We start from the raw sequence: 21,507 nt of genomic DNA on the forward strand, positions 1-21,507 counted from the left end.
TCATATCATGCCTTATGAAACCAAATTGATGGTTTATTCCCTGGTTTAGTGTCATTCATCCGGTTCAATCGTTCCCGGGCGTGGGCCAGAAAAGGCCTTGTTCATAAAGCCCAAAAGAGCATTGTTGGAAGCCATTCATCATATTTGTGAAGCTGAAGCAAATGCTTCCATGGCTATGAATATTCGCAGTGTATGCGGTGCACTGAAAAGGTTCACTCCGCTTCACTCCTCAAATTGGGTTTCGAAGAAGAATAAGGGTTTCTCCTGCAAGATGTCAACCGAGTCAACTTCCTTGACCCACACCATCACACTGCCCAATAAACACAATGAACCCGTTCACGTAGTTGCTGCCCCCGGTGTCTCCCCTTCTGATTTCTGGTAACTCATTACATTTTCTCTTTTTATAATCCATAGTTCTTTAGGGAAAATCATTATGATAAAGTCATGTTCCCGGTTTTTTTGTTTTTGGTTTTTTAAATAAAAAATAGTATTACTGTCTGTTTTATTTTATGTTAATTCAAGTTATAAACTAGAAAGTTTCAATTTTTATAAGGAAAAATATGATTTTGATAGTGCTGCGCGAAAGGCATAGATTTAATCAAATATGGGTTTTTGATGTTTTCCCTTGCAGGAGTGCTGTTGAATGCTCTTTATTCAAGCAGTGGTTGCATAACTTGCAAACTGAGAATGGGGTTCTAGCTGATGGTACCTTGGCTCTGAGACAAGTTCTAATTCAGGTAATCAAGTTATTGAGCTAAAATTTTGGATGAAGTATCCTTTGTTCATTAAATAAGTTTTCTTTGCATTACTTGCCCCAAAGTCTAGAACGCATGGCAAGAAACTTATTTGAAGCTCTCATCATGTGTATTTTCTTTTACTGTTTCCTTTGAGGGCTTAACTAAGACTGTAGTCCTTAGAAGACAGTTATTTCCTAAAATATATGATTAGGACTCTTCCTCCTTGGCCTAATAAATAAGGTTGGGAGATGGTTGTGGCTTCCACTTAGATGGTGCTCTATGTGAGATACTAAATGTAAAGTAGGGGTGTTCATGGATTGGATTTTCAAAAATCCAATTCATATCCAATTAAATGGATCAGATTTAAAATCCATATCCACGTATGTGGATAAAAGTGGTTTGGATTTTTTAAAAATTGGTTTAAAATGGTTTTAAAACCGGTTTATAGTTCAAAACCATTTTCAACCTACCTCGGCTAGGGGTACTTTTAGCTGACTTCGATCATGACTGTTTTTTGTCAACTTCTACTAAGGTTATTTTTGGCCGATGTCGACCGGCTATTTAAGATCAATGTGGAACTATTTTTTGGTCGAGGTTGGCTGGGTTTTTTCAGTCAATGTCGGTCAATGATTTTTTCTACCGACATTGATGGGCTATTTTCAGTCTAGGTTAGGTAGGGCTATTGTTTTTGTTGACAGGCTAGGATTTTTTTGGTCGATGTCAGTTATGGCTATTTTTCGGTTGACGTCGGCTAGGGTTTTTTTCGATCGACGTCGGCCGGGTTATTTTTCAGTTGACGTCGGCTAGGTTTTTTTTGGTCAAGATTAGCCAATGATGTTTTTTTGGCTGACATCGACCGATCATGTTTTTTGCCGACATTGTCCAGGGCTATTTTTGGCTGATATCGGCTAGGATATTTTCTGGTCAATGTTAGCTAGTGATGCTTTTTGGTTGACATCAACTAAAACTATTTTTCAAGTGACGTTGATCAGAGCTATTTTTTTCCGATGTCGGCTTGGGTCATTGGCACCAACAAAAAATAGCCTCGATCAAAGTTAGCCAAAAAAATCCTAGTCGATGTCGGCCAAAAAAATAGTCATGGCCGATGTTGGCCAAAAAACATCATCGCTTGACGTCGGCCAAAAAGACCCTTGCTGGCATCGGTTAAAATAGTCTCGGTCGAAAAACAAACCTTAGTCAATGTCGGCCAAAAAATAGTTTCGATTGACGTCAATCGCAAAAAACCCTAGCTGACAATGACCGAAAAATAGCCTCAATCGATGCCGGTCGAAAAAATTATTAGTCAACATCATCTGAAAAACTTTAGACGACATTGACAAAAAAATAGTTTTGACTAATGTTGGCTGAAAAAACCTCTAGCTGACATCAATTGAAAAACAACCTCGGCCGATGTCGGTCGAAAAACATCATCAATCGGCATTGGTAAAAAAAACTCTGGACAACATTGGCAAAAAAATAGCCTCAACCAATGTTAGCTGAAAAAAACTCCAGCCAATGTCCTCCGAAAAATAGTCTCTAGTGAGGTCGGCTGAGAAACATTATCAACCAATGCTGGTCGAGAAAACTCTGGTTGACGTATATAAAAAAATAACCTTAGTCAATGTCGTTCGAAAAATAACCTCAACTGATGTCGGCTAAAAATTGCTTTCGGCTGACCTCGACCAAAGTTATTTTGGAGGAATGCTATAAAATTTGAAAATCCAGTAAAATATCCAATCCCTATTTAAATAATTGGATTTGATTTAAAATCCAAAAATTTGGATTTGGATATAAAACCAATCCATTAAAATGGATTTAAAGTGGTTTGGATATGGACCGTTATGGATTGGTTTTGTATAATCGGGGTTTTTGAACACCCCTAATGTAAGGGGCATGGGGCATCTATCTTAGATTCATTGGGGAGATGGTTGGTTTTGATCATGCTGGGTATTATGTTGGTAACCTTTACCTTGCCCAGAACAATATTGATATTGATCATTTAAGGATTTTTTAAGGGGGAATATAAGTAAAACTGTAAAAGGATATTCACTTTGTATTCTATTCCTAGATTTATTCACGTGTCCTAATAATTAACAAAAAATTGGTGGAATTTTTTGAAATAAACAGGGAGTAGACATGTTTGGAAAGCGCATTGGGTTTCTCAAGTTCAAAGCTGACATTTTTGACAAGGAAACAGGGAAAATGGTATGAGATGGTTTACATACAAGTATAAATCTATGTTGGCATGTTTTCCTGTGTTAGTAATGGCAGTGAGCTGCGAACCAGTATGCATATTGTCTACTTTTAGACTTAGTACACCTAATGCTGATTTCATTCTTTTATATTAAACTAAAGCATTATTAGGTTCCAGGTATTGTGTTTGCAAGAGGACCAGCTGTGGCTGTGTTGATGCTCCTGGAATCAGAGGGTGAGACTTATGCTGTTCTTACTGAACAGGTAGATGCTGGTGCCTTGCTGTTTTTTTTTATTTAATTATATTTTATAACTGGATTTTCATGTTATGGCTATTGTTATGTTGGATATTCTTATTTGTAAGGCAAGGGTTCCTGTTGGAAGAATTATTTTGGAATTGCCTGCTGGAATGTTGGATGATGACAAAGGTGATTTTGTTGGTACTGCAGTTCGTGAGGTCTATTTCTCTCTCCCTCTCATCCACTACTTATTTTTGTTTTGATACATAGCTGTACTGAAAGTGCATGTTTTATGGCCTTTTTCACTTGTATGTCTGACATTTTTATTTGTCTTTCCTAGTGATGTAACTGTTTTAAATTACATAATTTTTCTTGTATTTATGACTATGATAGGTTGAAGAAGAGATTGGTATGAAGTTAAATGTAGGAGACATGGTTGACCTCACTGCTTTCCTTGACTCTGCAACTGGATGCAAAGTTTTCCCTTCCGGGGTGTGTTTCTGAGCCTTTTGCCTAAGGACCTTATTGCTCTTTTTGCTTTTTCAAATTTCATGATCCGCACTATGCAAATTTTTGTAATAATTTGGCATGGTAATATGAGTATAGTTTAGTATCATGGCATTGTTGTTTTATGTTAAGATGTTGCATTTAGCAACCAATTAGCATGCAGTTCAATTTCTGATCATTTGAGGCTCTAATATTCTAACTATTAATCAATAATCAATAAACCTTGCAGATGAGCCTTATACCACTACATACTGAAAATAATTTATTACTACACTAATTTGTTCAAATGATTTGCTCCGAGTTAACTTTTTATCAAGTTAATTGGTTAAAATGTTTCAGAAAGCTTAAGGAACTATTGAAACTATCTCAACACTACAATTCTTTCTACATTTAGCTGACAGAGTTTGTCCTTGTTGCTTTTATCATTTGGACATCTAACCTTCACCTTTTTTTTTTTTGTGGTAAGGGAGGATGTGATGAAGAAATCAGTATTTTTCTGTACAGAGGGCGTGTTGATAAAGAGATAATATCACAACTACAAGGTAAAGAGACAGGTCTTCGTGAACATGGGGAGCTAATTAAGGTGCGTGTAGTACCATACAAGAAACTTTGGCACACAACTGCAGATTGCAAAGTTCTGGTGGCTGTTGCACTGTTAGAAATGGCTATGAAAGAAGGGCTATTGCCTGCTTTGTCTACATAGTAGCCTTTTTTATGATTCTCAAAGAGAAGGGCTATTCCAAATTTAGTAGCCTTCATACAAACCTCAAGAGAGTATTAGAAATTAAAAATTTGTTGAAATTTGATTTTTTTGAGTCTATCTTTTTATCCGTGTTGCATGCTCTGCCTAACAACAAAAGACTTAAATTGTTATTGATACGTTTTGCATTCGTTGGAAATATCTCTTGCCAAGAGATTCTTAGTTGCATCCTTGTAAGCTAATGAGCATGTTTATTATTGTCTTTCACCTCTTGTGTTTGTTATTTAAACGATGTTATATGTTGCTAACGTGTCTCACAGGATTACGATTCCAAAGTAGATGACATTTTATCAAATTTCAAGTATCTAAATTATAATTTTGATTCCTTTAATTTTTAAAATTTATGATTTTGATTCTTTAGTTTTTAATTATAACATTTATTCTTCTAGTTTTGTAAATTAATAATTTTTTATTAATCTGTTATATTATTATCTGATAATTATGATTAATAGAGTTATTAAGTTAATTATAAATTTTTAATAATTATTGGTTATTAATTCATTTATAATTAACTTTGGTAAAAAAATGATTTATAATTGATCTATTAACTCTATTAATCAAGTGTTTGTGTAAATTACTTCTGTTAATATTTTTTTATTTTAAGAAATAAAATTCTATTTACTTATTATAAAGTTATTTTATTTAAGTTTAAATTAACTTATTCAAATACATCAAAAAATTATCAAATTGCTTGTTATTATTTAAAGAAGTACTTATCCATGGATATATAAAAACTGTCCAACAAAAGGATAGGTATCAACATTCTATAGTGTTTTTATCCTGCATTTTCTTCTCTTCTTTTATTTTTGCATTTATTTTTTTAAATTGAAATTTCATTGTGCATGCTTTGCACCGATTTAGTGTTTTGATTAAAAAAATGGTAAAATTGTAAATTTGGTCTTCCCGTTTATCTTTAGTTTCGGATTTAGTCTTGAGTAATTTAATTCATAAATTTAGTTTCTTATTTTGTAAAATCGTGCAATGTTGGTTCCAAGCCAATTGTGGACGTTGACGGTTAACAAGTGATGTTAACTACCACGTGTCACGTTCTTATTGGATAATGACTATTACGTGCCATGTTTTGATTAAATGTAACTCTATGAAAGATGAAATAAATTGTTGTTTTCATTGAACAATCAGAATATGACATATGATAATTATCATCCAATAAGAACGTGACACATGACGACGGTCAACATCACTTGTTAATGGTTAAATTAGAACTTGACATATGACAGTTATCATTTAATAAGAACGTGACACGTGACGACGGTTAACATCACTTGTTAACGGTTAAATTGTGGCCTGGGGACCAACATTGCACGATTTTACAAAATAGGGAAGTAAATTTGTGAATTAAATTATTGGGAGACCAAATTCAAAATTAAAGATAAACTGGAGGACCAAAAATGCCATTTTGTAAAAAAAAAAAAAAAAAACTTAAACAAAGGCCTTATTGATACTGGAGACTAATTAATGATTTGTTCCTGGTTAATGATTTGTTCCTGGTCTAGTGGCATTTGTCAACCGTTTCCGGGTTTGGGCCAGAAAAGGCCTTGTTCTTACAGCCCAAAAGAACAATTGTTGGAAGTGATTCATATTTTGTGAAGCTGTATGCTTCAATGGCTATGAATATTCGCTTTGTATGCGGTGCACTGAAAAGGTTCACTCCGCTTCACTCCTCCAATTGGGTTTCGAAGAAGAATAAGGGTTTCTTCTGCAAGATGTCGACCGAGTCACCTTCCTTGACTCACACTATCACACTGCCCAATAAACACAACGAACCTGTTCACATTGTTGCTGCTCCCGGTGTCTCCAATTCTGATTTCTGGTCACTCACCTTACATTTTCTCCTTTTCTAATACATAATTTTTTGAATTTTTTTTAGGAAAATGATTTTTGGACACCCCTTGGGTGTTTACACGTAGAGATATAGAGAAAAGGGAGAAAAGTGATTGATTTGACTGGGTGTTTGTAATTTTTGGGTGTTCAAATATTATCAACCAAATTAGTGTAATGTCAGCATACTCGTTAATCAAAAGTTCAACATTTTTTTTATCTAGTCATGTTCCCAGTTTTTTTTTTTTTATTTTAAAATAAAATTTACAAATGCAGTATGTTTTATGTTAATTCACGTTATAAACTATAGAAGGTTTCAATTTTAATGAGAAAAAAAGATGATTTTGATAGTGCTGCACGAAGGGCTTAGATTTAATCAAATATGGGTTTTTGATGGTTACCCTTGCAGGTGTGCTGTTGAATCCTCTTTATTCAAGCAGTGGTTGCATAACTTGCAAACTGAGAATGGGATTCTAGCTGATGGTACCATGACTCTCAGACAAGTTCGAATTCAGGTAACCAAGTTATCGACCTAAAAAATTTGATTATCGATATTAGTTCATGAAAGAAGTTTTCTTTGCATTACGTGCCCCCAAGTCTAGAACACATGGCAAGAAACTTATTTGATGCTGTCATCATGTATATTTTCTTTTGCTGTTTCACTTTTTATTCTAGGTTTATTCATGTGTCCTAATAACTAACAAAATATTTGGTGGATTTTCTTGAAATGAACAGGGAGTAGACATGTTTGGAAAGCGCATTGGGTTTCTCAAGTTCAAAGCTGACATTTTTGACAAGGAAACAGGGAAAATGGTATGAGATAGTTTGCATAAAAGCTTTTCAATATAATAACTTTATGGCAACTGGCTAGGACCTATTAATCAGTACGCATATTGTCTTAACCTTCTCTATAAATATTATCTAGATTATTGTGCTACAATATCTGAGGGTAAGCCGAGAAGCAATGGTAAGGTTGTTGCCTTGTGACCTGGAGGTTATGGATTCAAACCATGGAAATAGCCTTTGAAATGAAAAACATAGTAAGCTTTTTATGGTTGCTACCTTACATTTCGAGACGTCTTAAATATAAGATGCATAAGTATTTGGGATTCCCATGTTTGGTACAAAATGTTATAACAATCTTAAATATCCAACTAAGAGGGAATCATACGCTGGCGCATGTGAGATTCCCATATGCTTGGAAGGACATCTATGCCCAAATACTCGTTGTGTGTTTAAAAAGGCACAAGGGATTTGAGAATTGAGATGCCTGCAATAATCTCATGGCCATGCATCAAACATAGTCATCCTTCTTAGGAATCCAAGATGATCAAGGCCTTGGACTTTCGGATTGTGTACAAAATATTTCATTAGTTCAATTATCTACATTTAGTGCTGCTCCTAATGCTGATTTGATTATTTTATATTAAAGTAAGCCGTGATTAGATTCCAGGCATTGTATTTGCAAGAGGACCAGCTGTAGCTGTGCTGATACTCCTGGAATCAGAGGGTGAGACTTATGCTGTTCTTACTGAACAGGTAGACACTGGTGCCTTGTGTTTTTTTTTTTTGAGAAATTATATTTTTAACTGGATTTTCATTTTATGGCTATTCTTATGTTGGTTATTCTTATTTATAAGGCAAGGGTTCCTGTTGGAAGAAACATTTTGGAATTGCCTGCTGGAATGTTGGATGATGACAAAGGTGATTTTGTTGGTACTGCAGTGCGTGAGGTCTATTTCTCTCTGCCTCTCATCCTCTCCCTTTTTTTATACATACCTCTCACCCACTCTAGTTGTACTGGAAGTGCATGTTTTATGGCCTTTTCCACTTGTATGTCCCACATTTTTATTTGTCTTTGCTAGTGATGTAGTAGCTATCTTAAACTATACATGGTTTCTTGTATTTATGACTTTGATAGGTTGAAGAAGAGACTGGTCTCAAGTTAAACGTAGAAGACATGGTTGACCTCACTGCTTTCCTTGACTCTACAACTGGATGCAGAGTTTTCCCCTCTGGGGTGTGTTTCTGAGCCTTTTGCCCAGGGACCTTATTGCTCTTTTCGCCTTTTCAAATTTCAAGATCCATGCTTTGCAAATTTTTGTAATAATTTGGCATGGTAATGATTATAGTTTAGTGTCCTGTCATTGTTGTTTTATGTTAAGGTGTTGCATTTAGTAATCAATTAGCATACAGTTCAATTTCTGGTCATTTGAGGCTAATCTAACTATTAATTAATAAACTTTGCATATGAGCCTTATGCAACTACATATTGGAAATAGTTTATCAGTCCATACAAATGATTTGCTCCGAGTAAACTTTTTATCAAATTAGTTGAGTACTAAAATGTTTCAGAATTATACATCAGAAACTATTGAAACTATCTCAACACTACAATTCTTTATACATTTACCTGACGGAAAGTTCATACTTATTGCTTTTATCACTTGTGCATCTGACTTTTACCATTTCTTTTTCTTTTTTGTGGTAAGGGAGGATGTGATGAAGAAATCAGTATTTTTCTGTACAGAGGGTGTGTTGATAAAGAGATAATCACACAACTACAAGGTAAAGAGACCGGCCTTCGTGAACATGGGGAGCTAATTAAGGTACGTGTAGTACCATACAAGAAACTTTGGCGCACAACAGCAGATTGCATGGTTCTGGTGGCTGTTGCACTGTTAGAAATGGCTATGAAAGAAGGCCTATTGCCTACTTTGTCTACCTAATTTAGTAGCCTTTGTGGCTGGTGGTGCAACACCCAGGAAGACAACAATTCAAGAGAGACCATTAGAAATTTGATTGTTCTTAGTCTAACTTTTTATTCGTGTTGCTACTCTGCCTAACAATTCAAGAGAAACTATTAGAAATTTGATTTTTTTGACGATAACTAGCAACAGAAGACTTGATTGTTATTGTTGTGTTTTGCACTCGTTGGAACTAGCCCTTGCCAAGAGATTTAGTTGCACCCTTCTAAGCTGGTGAGCATGTTATTATTGTCTTCCATCTTGTGTGTTTGCAAGTTTGTTATTCAAAAGATAGCATATGTAGCTAACTTGATCAGGTATTACGGTACCAAAGAAAAGGGTATATTCTTCTCAGAAATAACCATTGGTAGAGCAGACATTAAGAAGCTAAACTTTAGAATGAAATGCAGGATCCCCCTTCTGAGTTGAGAAATTTCACGAATTTTACCCGAGTCTTGATACTGTATTTCACTGTCGTGTATGTTTTAAAATTGAAAATATTATTTGGTATAAAGACATTTTTCGTGCTATTGCAGGAAGTACGAACGAGTGACTTCTTGCCAAATTTATTTATATATTTCAAATTTTTAGTTAGTACTATTTTTTTTAAAAGGACATTGGTTCACATCTAAGATTCGGGTTTCATATCATTTCTTTTTTGTAATGAATAGCATTGCAGCTTTAAAATTATTAGATTAAATAATTAAACAAGAAATTTTAAGGCGACGTATTTTAAGTCCCTAAAATATTCGTCCCCCGCCAATTATGCCAACATGTAAGCAAATCATTTAAGATAATTATTAAAACTCTACCAATCTTTTAACTACATTTGTTGACTGTTAATTTTAGTTATACACTCAGAATCAGAAGATGGGAGCCCGTCAGCCCGGTCATTTTGAGTCGAGCACTAAACTATTATTTAATGTCATCTTACTCCTTATTTTACCATTTTTATCGATGTCAAATAATAATTAGAATACCCAAAATAATGCGATAACTTGTGCCTTATTAAGAACATAAGAGATTTGTCAAATTAACAACCATCTTATCCAAAAGTTCATAATTCTGGTGAAGAAATTCAATGTAAACTAAACACAGATGAATTCCTTTCCTGAAAGGCGGATACAATCCTCAAAATATGGTAGAGCTGATGGGCGACAAGACAACTAAATTGCAATGCTTTGTTTTCAGTGAATTACTTTATCTATCAGACCTTGCTAGTAACAAAATCTGTATCCGTGGCCTCCCATATGGTGGTGCCATCACACGTACAGAGTTTCTTATAGTTCTCACCCACCCCAGCACTTCTGGCAATTACTGCAGCAGTTATACCATGTTCTGATTTATCTTCAGTTGCATATACCACCACAGATCGTCCAATAAGATCAGCCACCCTCAGCTTTTCTTTGACCCCACTATAGAAGGCCTCACCCTTTTCGTTAGCTTCTAGTGTTCCCAGGTCGCCCAGTGGCTGAAGATCCAATCAATCAGGCTTCGTTAAATTGGGTTTGAAATCATTAAAATTTGAAAATAATTTTGATTTGTTTTGGAAATTAATTTTATTTATAAATCAAATCAATAACTAAAATATTTGACTAAAAACTTACTTAGGATTTCTAAAAATTACCATTACTATATCGGTAAGAACAGAACTCAACAATAAAAACAAAAAGGCATGAGCACAACAGACTAGGGACATAGACTGCAAGTAAATGAATGAGGAATGACCATCTAATGATATTATTAAGGCATGTTATGCATTAAAACATTTGTCAGTAGAGGCAAAGGGGGCAGAGAATGCATTCATCAATTGGTAGAAGAGGTTTAAAAAGTAGGCCTTTCGGCCCTTTTCAATATTAAAAAAACGAGGTTTTAAAGGTATTTTGTAGCTTGACGAAGAAATTGAGGTATTCTATGTGTCTGCATCTTCCTACCCACTCAACCCCCAGTAGCAGAATTAAAATTTCGGTAATAGCTGTCAAACTAACATTTGAGAGGAAAACAGTCAGCCATCATGATGCATCCATACACTTTATGATTCCAAAAAAATAATTCACTATCCAAACTGTTTTAGTGTTTCGTAATAATATATATACCAGTCATCGATCCTTAAAGGAAAGGTTTAATTGTTCACTTGGTTGCTACACTTATTCAAAGTTTGCATTTTAGTCTCTATAAAACTAGACATTTTAATCCCTTCCGTTAGTTAACAAGTAACTCTATTAGTTCTAGGTTTTCTAAAACTGCCACCAATTGAAACAGGCAGTGTAAAATTGCTAGAAATTTTCTGGCAGTTGTGCAACCGCCAAAAATTTTAAAAAGTTCATTGCTTTTGTGGTGGTTTTTCACAAATTTTTTTGGTGGTTTCATTTTTGCGGCAATTTTAGAGAACCTAGAGTTAATGGAGTTACTTGGTAACAGGTGACAGGGATTGACACAAAAAAATTGCTTGCATTGGGACTAAAACATAGAGTTTAAAGGTATACGGACTAAAACACATAATATGGGCAAGTGTAGGAACCAAATGAGTAATTAAACCTACAGGAAATATGTTAACACCAAGTCAGGAAAACAGAAGTTTGATAGGAATGTGGAAAAGCAAACCTCTTTACTGTTTTCCTCATTTACCGGATTGAACATTTTACCAGTGCTTGCTGCACCTCTAGTCAGATCACCAAACTCATTAATAGACCAACCATGCTTTCCTGGCGACAGCCCGCTAAAGTTGGCTTCAATCCTAGCCAGTTCCATATTTACTTGAGCCAGGCGAACAACACCAAAAATATCTGGACCTTTGAATTCGGAAACAGCAGCAGATATTAAGAAGTCTGTAAAGCAAAAGAAAGATTTAACTAAATAAGTGATAAGACAGCTGAAACCATGAAAACAGAAGTAAAAACATATTGCTAACAATCATATTAATAGAATGAGTCACTTATACACAATTGTCATTTCTGTATCAGGATAATCAAATACAAGGAAATCAAGAGACATCGCACATCTAAAAAAGATTTATTTGAAAAATAAATTGATAAAACCTGCAGTCTAAGCTAAGCAAAAACAAGCTTATGCCAAATTAAGGTTGATAAAGAGATTATACCAAGAAATTGCTACAACTTGGGGAGAAACAGTGAGAGTATGATAGATGAACAGACAAAACTTAAGTGAATACATGAACTTGAATACCATTAAGCCTCATCTAGCTCAAGGAAAGACACTACTACAGTTGTTTACAACCTTAATTGTCTAACAAACTATGCTGCCTGCTGTGTCAAAATCTATCTGTTTCCTTCATTGTTCACAGATAAATTGCTGATGCATATATTGCAAAAGCACCTAATAGCTCATATTTTGCAGATGAAAATTTTTTGGTGTAAGAAAAATAACACAATCAAGGATTGCTCAGGGGAGGAAGGATCTAGTTTAACTTTTTGTCTCAAGTCAAAAGACTATTAGATGTTGATGGAAGTGTTGTTTTTACTCTACCATTGCTAGCTATTGACAATAAGAACAAATAGAGAAATCCTGCATAAGATATTCTACTGCTTCAGTAGAATAAAAAGAAACTAACAAATAATAAAAATAGTGAAAGGTAGAAATAAATAGCAAAGAGAACAATATCCAATGTAAAAGGATCATTTCCAATCTTCAACCTTTAACACATATGCATATAGTCATATACCCATAGCAACAAGGTCATTGAATATCTGCAATTGCAGAGAATGTAGCAAAAGTATCTAGAATCAAGCCTTACTGGTAAATTATTCAAAAAATGATGAAACTACGAGCTAAATCTTCTAATTTTGAGTTTTTGTTTGTTTATTATATAACAGAATTGGAACCAAAAAGTGAAGACAGATGTAAGAGGAACCTAGGGTTTGATGAGAAGGCAGTATGTATGAGCAATGCTTTCAATGTGAACGAGGGCAACAATATGAGCTATTTGTCGTTTGGTTATAAATGTATCAGCAATCATTTGACAATGGAGAAACTGCTTAACTTCTTGGCTGAAAGTAATCACATCTAAATGTTAATGAGAATTACATAAGGAATATCCTATCAGGCAAAGAGGTTGACCGCCTTCATGTTATAAGTTTTCAAAGAAAACCACCTTATTTCTCAATGTGGGAAAAAAGGGAATCTAACTACTGTGGCAAAAATGCAGCTTAAAGAAGCATACGAACTGAGTTTTAATAGTTGACAGCAATCACGCTAAACATCCCCCCTTCATAATTATCAGACTCATTCTTCCAAATAAATAAAGAGTAAACCCCTAACCTTCAATTGCAGATTTCAAAATCTCGTGCAAAAATGATTAACAAAGAAAAGGCCATTCTCATAGAATCCATTTGCTTTAGATTTTAGTAAAAATGATTGTGATAGAGTTAATTCTACATTAAAACAATTAGGATATGTGTCCAAATTAATCTCGCTCACAGATTTTGAATGCTAACCAAGCAAGCACATAGATATTAAGGGAAAAAAAATTAGTATTGTAAAATTTACAATGAGAAATCATGAGAAGGCAAGAAATTGATCGGCAAACCTTCCGGCACTCCTTGTCCAATTAACCGGGCTTTTCTACCAGTCTGCTCCAAAGCTTCAGTCATAGTCTTCACCGGCGTTGAACCGAGAATCCTCACAACCTGATTGCTCAAGTCCACCTCTACGTTCTTAACTCCTGAACAAGAACCACCATAATATGAAGACGGAAATCCATGGCATGCTTAAAACCACACGATTTGTGAACTGATTTAATTTAATTTGTATATATCCAATTCCACTCATTCATATTGAAAGCAGCGAACACTTACCATTTATCTCGTTCAACTTATTTTTGACAGCATTAACACAACCTTCGCATTTCATGTCCACCATGAACTCCGTCTGAAATCGGAAAAATAAAATAAAATTCAGACAACAAGGAACTAACTAAGAATTAGATTTAACTGAGCCAAAAAGAGAGAGAGGGAGAGAGAGAATCTATCTAACTGACCAGTAACTCGGGCAAGACAGCGTCAGGCTGCGAGAGAAAGAGAATGGAAAAAATGAGATTAGAAGGTAATTAAGTAATAGGGAGGAAAGTAAGAGAGAAGAAATGAATGGCAAACCTGAGAAGAGAGTTTGTGGTCCATGTGGAGAGCAGAGGGAGGAGTAGCAAGTGTTTTGACAAGACCTAATCTATTTTGGGGATTGGGGGATTGGGAAGAGCGAGGGAAAGAAGATGATGAAGATGATGAGAATGCTAAGGCTGCAGGTATAGTAGCAATTGCTGTTGTTGCTATTGACCTCAGAAATGCCATTTTACTGCAATTATTATTATACTCGCCCACAGAAAAAAGAAAATGCGCCAAGGCTCGTGGCTGCCTAGCTAGCTACCTCTATGTTTCTTTCTAGATGGATCCACGCCTTCGCTTCAACTCTTTATTATTCTTTTTGTTTCTTCTCCACCTTCCACTTGGTTTTTGTTAATCAGTGATTTCTTTTTGTTACATCATACATGCCTTTTATGATTGGGTCCATCAAAATTGGCCTAGACTATAGCTTTATTCACTCCATTTTTCTTCTTGCAACCCGTGCTTTTTAATATTCCCACATTGCCCTTCGCCCATTACGGAATCATTGATCTAGAATGGTACAGATAGCTCCAAAATACATTTTTTTGGAGTACTTGTATGTTTTATTGATCCAAACAAAAAAATACCACGCACATCCACTTACCTTCAACTGCAAAGTGGCTTCAACGGTAACAATTGTGGTGCCTTCACCATCGGTGATGGGGCGGCTAGCGTCATTGAACGACAAATATGGAGATCCGCTGGGTTGCTATAGAGAGCCCAGTCGAATGACACAAGGTAAAGGAGATGTGATGGGCTACTATGGAGAAAGGAAGTGGGGTGCACATTATAAGACTAATAAAGGACACATTAGTCCATCTGGGGTTTTTATTATTTTATATGAGGTGCATAAAGCAATTGCTATAGGCTCAAAGCACATAAAGGCCCAAACACACGGCCTAACACTAAGGCAATACAACAATGTGAAGAGAGAAGCCTAGTAGTTGAGCTAAAAAAACAAAACAGAATACAAGTACAATTCTAAGTGAGAAAATCATTTTTCTTTGGACGAGTCAGAAAATTAAACCCACGATTTTGATACATTATTACTGGAGATGGTATGACTTACGAACATCTATTTGGTTCTTTGTGTACAATGCAAAGGAACATGTGCCTTCTCTTTCGTAATCATTGCTAGAATTGCTCCTTTGTGTATTCTAGACTGTTAGAGAAGTAGTCATTAAATAATCAATTATGTTCTTCATGATTTCATTCTATGTTATTGTTAGTTCTTTGATGTTCACACATAGTGGAGTTATTAGCTTTGATCAACCTCATGCTTTGGTCCATTTTTGTTCTTTGATCTATTTTAAGCTAAGAAATACATATTCAAGTAGAAATGTGAGTGCATCAAGTGCGGCTAGCTTTGGTACAAGCCCCAAAAGAAGTAGCAGCAGCTTAGACAAAAAAATAATTTTGTGTCCTACTAGCTAGATGATGGTACACAAGTCACAACTAAACTAATCAAATTGGTCTTAAGGGGAAATGTCGGATAAATAAGGAGGTGTTTGGTTTGGTTGTTTTCTGTTTTCATTTTCACTGAAAACAGAAAACGGTGATGAAAATGTGTTTGGTTGGATTTCCGAAAACATTTTCAGTGAAAATGAAAACAGAAAACAATCAGAAAATGAAAACAATAAATTTTCGTTTTCAGTTGAGAACAGAAATCTCATTTCGGGTAAAATAAAATTGTGGTAACAATGAATGTAATTTTAAGCAAATCTAAAAATACAAAAAGACAAGAAGTCAATATATCATAAATTTTCAGTATTTTTATTTTATGAAAACAGAAAATAAGAAGTCAAACTAAACATATTTTCAGAATTTTAATTTTTAAAAATGAAAACAATTTTCAAAAAATTAAAACAAAAAACAAAAACAAAAAATGAAAATGCAAAACAAACACACCGTAAAGTTTCACGTTGTACAAATAAAGACAAGCTAAAGTTGAAATTGTAAAAAATGGTCCACCTCACCCTACCTACTTTATTAAATAATAATCATTTGAAACGACTTTTGGGCAACGATGATAAAAAATACTTTATTAAGGGTAAATCACTGATTTGACAAAATCTCCATTTAATGGTTATTATGCGATGCAGAAACAAAGAAAGTCCACGAACAATGTAAATCTCAAGAAAAAGAAAAGCATGTTGAGTATTCATTCGTTGAGCATTAATTTTCTCAAAAAAAAATATTCATTTAATATTTATTGACTTTCACAATAACTAACAATTTTTTTTTATTATCATGTCTAATGAGTTTTTGTTGCACCATAATAGGAGTTAGGATCTCCTCCAGTTACTAAAAAACATCAGCTGCAGAGAGAGAAAGTCACAAATAGTTTATTCAACCAATCTCCCACAAATTACTTTTCTTTCTCTCTCTTACCAGAGGAGTTTTTCCCCTATAGAGCCCACAAACAATTTTAGCATCACTGCATATATAAGCACTTGATGCACTCACATTTCTACTTTAATATGTATTTCTTAGCTCATTTTAATTTTTAAATAGACGCACACTGTTTCGGTACTACCTGAAAGAAAACCTGGAAAGAGTTTGTGAACATAATAATAATTTCATATGAACAACAAACCACTTCATATAAAATGGTTCAACCAAAAGCACCACAGATAACTCTACCAACTAAAATTTGACAACGAAGAGTGTTCATTTAAATAAACTTTTTACTCAATTGAATCAGAGGTTTTTAAAGAAACAAAAAAGAAGAAAACGGGGAAAAGAAAATACAATCATATATCAATAATCAACGTGTAGAAATACAAAGATAACTTCAACATAGTAGAGGCTCCGAAGGATAAACAACCACCTTCCTAATTAAACAGCATAGACACCCAAAATAAGAGGAGGAAAGAAAGCCCGGTGAATGTGACTGTGCCTGCTCCTCCTTTGTCACCTCCAGGAGTGGCTGCAATGGCAAAATTGCATTGTTATGAATTATGTTTTGAGGGAAGAAGTTGTACTTTGCAGATATTGGGAATTTCAACCATTTGCGGTGGATATTGGTTACGAATTATGTGTACTGAAGCAATTTTTTTTTTTTTTTTGTGGCAGTGTACTTTAGCAATTAATAACAAATGTGAAGCTCACATGCATGTTGACTTGACCATGGTTATTTATTTTTTGTCCCTCGGAAGGTTCATGGATCATGTCATGATAGGCCTCGTGAAGGAGTGGGAGAGAAACAATAGGGAAAAAGACAAAATGAGAAAAAATGTATTATGAGAAATGGAAGTTGCATACTTACGCTTTATGCTTGTAACATAATTTAATTAAGGATGACTTATCTGAAATTCTCTATTTACAAGGAACATTTATAATTAATACATATTTTTTCTTTTTTTCATTCATTTTTTTTATCCTTACAGTTTTTTTTATCCAAACATTAAATTTTAAAAATAAAAAAATTTCAATTAAAATATTTAAAATTCTTAGAATTTAAAATTTCTCAAAATTTTCCATTCAAACACACACAGGCATAATATGCAGAAGGAGAAGGGAGAAACTGCTATTAAAAAAGTAAGAGAGAACTGGTAGATGAGAATACGCGTCATTTATATATATAAAAATTTCATAATGGGCTGGAGTGGAAGAAATTAGAAGACAACGACACCGGGTCTACATTTTGACTGACTAATTTGAATACTGAATGGTGGTGGTGCCATTTCCAAATGATTTAATACTGACTATCTGATTTAAATTAAATTTTAATCATATTTATGAATTCAAAATTAGTTTTACCAAAAAAATCCCAACTCGTGAGTGGGACTCGTCAGAGCAGCAGAGTTGGTGGTTGTTTGTCTTTCTTTCTTCAATAGGACAAATCTCATTGAATGATTTTTTTCATGCTACTCATCAAATGATATATTTTTTTGGGTGAACCAAGATATTTATTTAACTGCATCTTAATCTTAACAAACAAGTTCATTAACTACTCAAATATTTTATATTATAAATATAAATTATTATTCTTATAATAAGATACCAATTTTTTTTCCATAAATATAAAAAAATGAGATATTTGTAAATTAGCAATAAAATAGTATAGAGATACTTTTTATTTAATAAAGTCGTATCATATGAAAATTTATTCTGAAATTCACCGTAAAATTTCCTATAATAAACTAATTTTTTTTCTAAAGTTCATTAAAAATAAATTAAAAAATAATCTGAAAATTAATAAAACAGTCTTTAGTCAGATTCAAATTACTGGAAATGTTATATTCATGGACATGTGATGAAAGTCTATCAAATCAAACTCTCATTTATCACTGCAAAAAAGAAGCTCATCAAGAAAAAAAAAAAAAAAAAAATTGGGGATGTTGGGAGGCGTCTTACCTGGTGGTGGCCGTGAACCCGGAGCTGGAGCTGACCCTGAAAATTCGGAAGAGAGAGAGAGAGGGGAAAAAAAGGAGCAAAATTAATCAATATTTAACAAAATTGGAAATACTGTGCACTCATAGAAGCATAGCAAAACCGGGATAATCACGAAACAACCAAAGAAAAAGAAATAGAGACAGGAAGAGAGAAACCAGAGAGTTGAGCAATGAGCACTTAGCATTTAAAAGAAAATAGATAAACATAGTAACATAAGATAGGGTGTGTAAAGGTACCGTTTTTGCAGCTGCTGAGATCGCTAGTGACGCCGCAGCGGCGACTGAGGCCGAGAGCCTCATCGACAGTGACATTGACGCTTTGAAGAAGGCCAGGGGAGAAGTAGATGTTACAGAGGCAGGCGAGTTCGTTTTGGACTGTTCGTTTCAGAGGGTCGCAGCAGGAGCTTGGTGGGTTGATCGTGCCATTAAGGTAGTCCAGGCATGGAATTAGCTCCTGGGCGCAGTCTGCGCTAGTACCAGATTGCGCCTCTGCCATACTCATCATCAACACCAAACTCAACACCAACGTTAACAAACACTTGCGTCCACCCATTTTCTCTTGTTTTGTTTTCCAACTCCAACGATTTGTTTGATTCTGTGGGAAATTGATTTCGGTGGAGCCTTTTTTCTTCTTCTTTTCCTCTTGCAATCGGTTTTGTTAAATGTTAGGTGAGATGTGCGGTTCTTTTCCTGCTTTATAGCTGCAGTTTGTTGCCTCGCTGGCACGTTGATGTATTTAAGTTTCTTCTGTATTGATTTTTTTGATGAAATTGGTTTTAATTGTAAATTTTACTAATATTTATTGGAGTTGAAAAGTACACCACTCTTTTCAGAAATAAGTACAGATATTTTCAGATATGTACAAGGGTTAAAAGATTTTAATTCATGTTTTTATTTTTTATATTTTAATTAATTATATTATTTTTTAATAGTATCTTAAATAAATTAAACATAAAAAATTAAAAATTAATTAAAATTATGAATTTTTTAAAATAAATAGAATAAATATCTCTATTTTTCAATAAAGAGACTAAAATTATATATTGAAAAAATAGGTAAACCAATATTATTATTGAACCAAAGTCAAATTTGACGTAAGTTGAGGTGTAAATAATATCTTAAACTATTTACGTATAATTATTTAAATGAGTGATTTATTTTAGATTTTTGGAGCTTATAATTTTATATAAATTTAAATATTTTATATTTAAATTCACATAAATATTAAAATAAGGGTTTAAATTAATTATATAATGCTTAAAAAATATATTATTTATGATATAATTTTGTTAAATAACGATGGTTTATATATATATATATATATATATATATATATATATATATATATATATATATAAAAGTAACTTAACTAAATGACATTACTTAAAAATTTAAGTAATTTATATAAACATCCTTTCTTTAATGTTTTTACTTAGTATGAAATTTTATTGAAACTAAAATTATAATTATCAATTTGTTGAAGAAGACATTGAATTTTATGCTGACAACTAATCAACAACGTAGTACGGCACGATTGCTACCCATATATGTCTGCGATTGATTTGGCTTCCTTTTTCATACATTAATTAACATTTTAAAAAATTAAAATAATTATCATCATAATTCACAACTATTTTCTAGGGATTAAGATTCTCAACGGTTACCCAAAAAAAAAAAAAACTTCTACAGTTTTACGAATTAAGATTTTAAAATAATTTTTCATAATTTTTTTAATATTCAATTAAGACTTTTAAATAATAAATATAAGTCTTATAATATTTAATCAAAGACAATCAAAATTATTTAAGTAATACAATATAATTCGTTGACATTTAATTAAGATTGTCTAAAACTTATAATTTTTTTTCTAATATTAAAAAAATACAAATTTTAACAAATTAATTTTAATATAAATTTTAATAAATTTAATGAGAATTTTTAATAAAAAAATATAAATATTACACTCATCCAACATTCTCATCTAAATCCTCAAAATTTCTTCATTTTTTTTTAACCGGTTATGAGACCTATGTCTCTCCCTTTATTCTCTCTGTCAGCCATTGGAGTTGAAATCGTGATATCACAAAGGTGCTGGCAATATTTCACGAGTAAAAACATCGCTCTTGAGATTTTTGATAGCGTGGTGCCTTTTGGGATCAAGGCTGGACTAATCGTGAGTTTTTGGAGTGGATCGAAAATAGGATTTAAATATCTTTTTAATTTTTACAATTTAATATTTTTTTTCTTTAGTCTTTAATTTTTTTTTAATTCTTATAAATTATATTTATTTTATTTTTCATTCTTTTGATAACACTTTTTTATTGTTCAAAATATTATATAAAATTATTTAACAACTAAAAATATAACAAACATAATTTATAATAATTAAAAATAAAAAATAATTTTGTAACAATAAAAAAATACTAAATTAAAAAGATAGAAATATATTTAAATCTTGAAAATAGTGTTGTATTTGGAGGGAGGGGGCGTATGTTTTTTTTTTTTTGGATTAAATGGAGTAGCAAGTTTGTGTCTTTCATGTTATATCTTTGTATTGTATATATTGTGGTTAAGCCTGCCACACACATCTTGTGTTACGCAAACTTTTTAATAAAAAAAAAAAGAATAAAAGGTTCATTGTCTCTTATTAAATGAACAATAATAATTATGAAAAATGTTAAATCAACATTGCATATGCTAATATATATACATCTAAAAATTCAGCAAAAGTATATACATATATATAGAGAGAGAAAAATAGTAGAAAAATATAAATGTAATAATTGTTTGATGTCACAAGAAAAGAAAAAAATAGACATATATAGACGATATCAATTGATATCTAAAACATTTGAGTATCCGGATATCATTACAAGAATTATATAGTGATTAGGATTCAGTTAATATTTCTAAGCACATCGCAGCTATACTGATTTACACGTTGAGATTTCTAACTATTAATATTTTTTTT

General features: G+C 33.1%; 4 protein-coding genes across 5 annotated transcripts; 2 read left to right on the forward strand and 2 right to left on the reverse strand.

Moving 5' to 3' along the window:
• Positions 1-24: 24 nt before the first annotated feature.
• On the forward strand, positions 25-4,643 carry LOC114412123 (nudix hydrolase 14, chloroplastic-like). The gene is made up of 7 exons (XM_028375914.1): positions 25-378; positions 632-737; positions 2,865-2,942; positions 3,102-3,194; positions 3,295-3,387; positions 3,563-3,661; positions 4,143-4,643. Exons 1-7 carry the CDS (start codon positions 170-172, stop codon positions 4,377-4,379), a joined length of 915 nt encoding a protein of 304 aa, XP_028231715.1. The 5' UTR covers positions 25-169; the 3' UTR covers positions 4,380-4,643.
• A 1,393-nt stretch (positions 4,644-6,036) lies between these two features.
• LOC114412124 (nudix hydrolase 14, chloroplastic-like) lies at positions 6,037-9,312 on the forward strand. Its single transcript, XM_028375915.1, has 7 exons — positions 6,037-6,267; positions 6,685-6,790; positions 7,011-7,088; positions 7,722-7,814; positions 7,916-8,008; positions 8,197-8,295; positions 8,768-9,312. The coding sequence occupies exons 1-7, from the start codon at positions 6,059-6,061 to the stop codon at positions 9,002-9,004; spliced, it is 915 nt and encodes a 304-aa protein (XP_028231716.1). The 5' UTR covers positions 6,037-6,058; the 3' UTR covers positions 9,005-9,312.
• Positions 9,313-10,008: 696 nt separating this feature from the next.
• Positions 10,009-15,695, reverse strand: LOC114412125 (copper chaperone for superoxide dismutase, chloroplastic/cytosolic). 2 transcript variants are annotated; one of them, XM_028375917.1, is made up of 6 exons: positions 14,134-15,695; positions 14,019-14,045; positions 13,837-13,909; positions 13,569-13,703; positions 11,651-11,850; positions 10,009-10,493 (listed from the first exon to the last, which is right to left on the reverse strand). In XM_028375917.1, the coding sequence occupies exons 1-6, from the start codon at positions 14,323-14,325 to the stop codon at positions 10,230-10,232; spliced, it is 891 nt and encodes a 296-aa protein (XP_028231718.1). In that variant the 5' UTR covers positions 14,326-15,695; the 3' UTR covers positions 10,009-10,229. The 2 variants fall into 2 exon arrangements, with proteins under 2 accessions (XP_028231718.1, XP_028231717.1); XM_028375916.1 differs by having other exon boundaries at positions 11,627-11,850; positions 14,134-15,690.
• A 1,091-nt stretch (positions 15,696-16,786) lies between these two features.
• LOC114412126 (lipid transfer-like protein VAS) lies at positions 16,787-19,233 on the reverse strand. The gene is made up of 3 exons (XM_028375919.1): positions 18,774-19,233; positions 18,499-18,534; positions 16,787-17,068 (listed from the first exon to the last, which is right to left on the reverse strand). Exons 1-3 carry the CDS (start codon positions 19,087-19,089, stop codon positions 16,974-16,976), a joined length of 447 nt encoding a protein of 148 aa, XP_028231720.1. The 5' UTR covers positions 19,090-19,233; the 3' UTR covers positions 16,787-16,973.
• Positions 19,234-21,507: the final 2,274 nt, after the last annotated feature.

Source organism: Glycine soja, chromosome 5 (assembly GCF_004193775.1).
Source record: "Glycine soja cultivar W05 chromosome 5, ASM419377v2, whole genome shotgun sequence".
NCBI classification, from domain to species: domain Eukaryota; kingdom Viridiplantae; phylum Streptophyta; class Magnoliopsida; order Fabales; family Fabaceae; genus Glycine; species Glycine soja.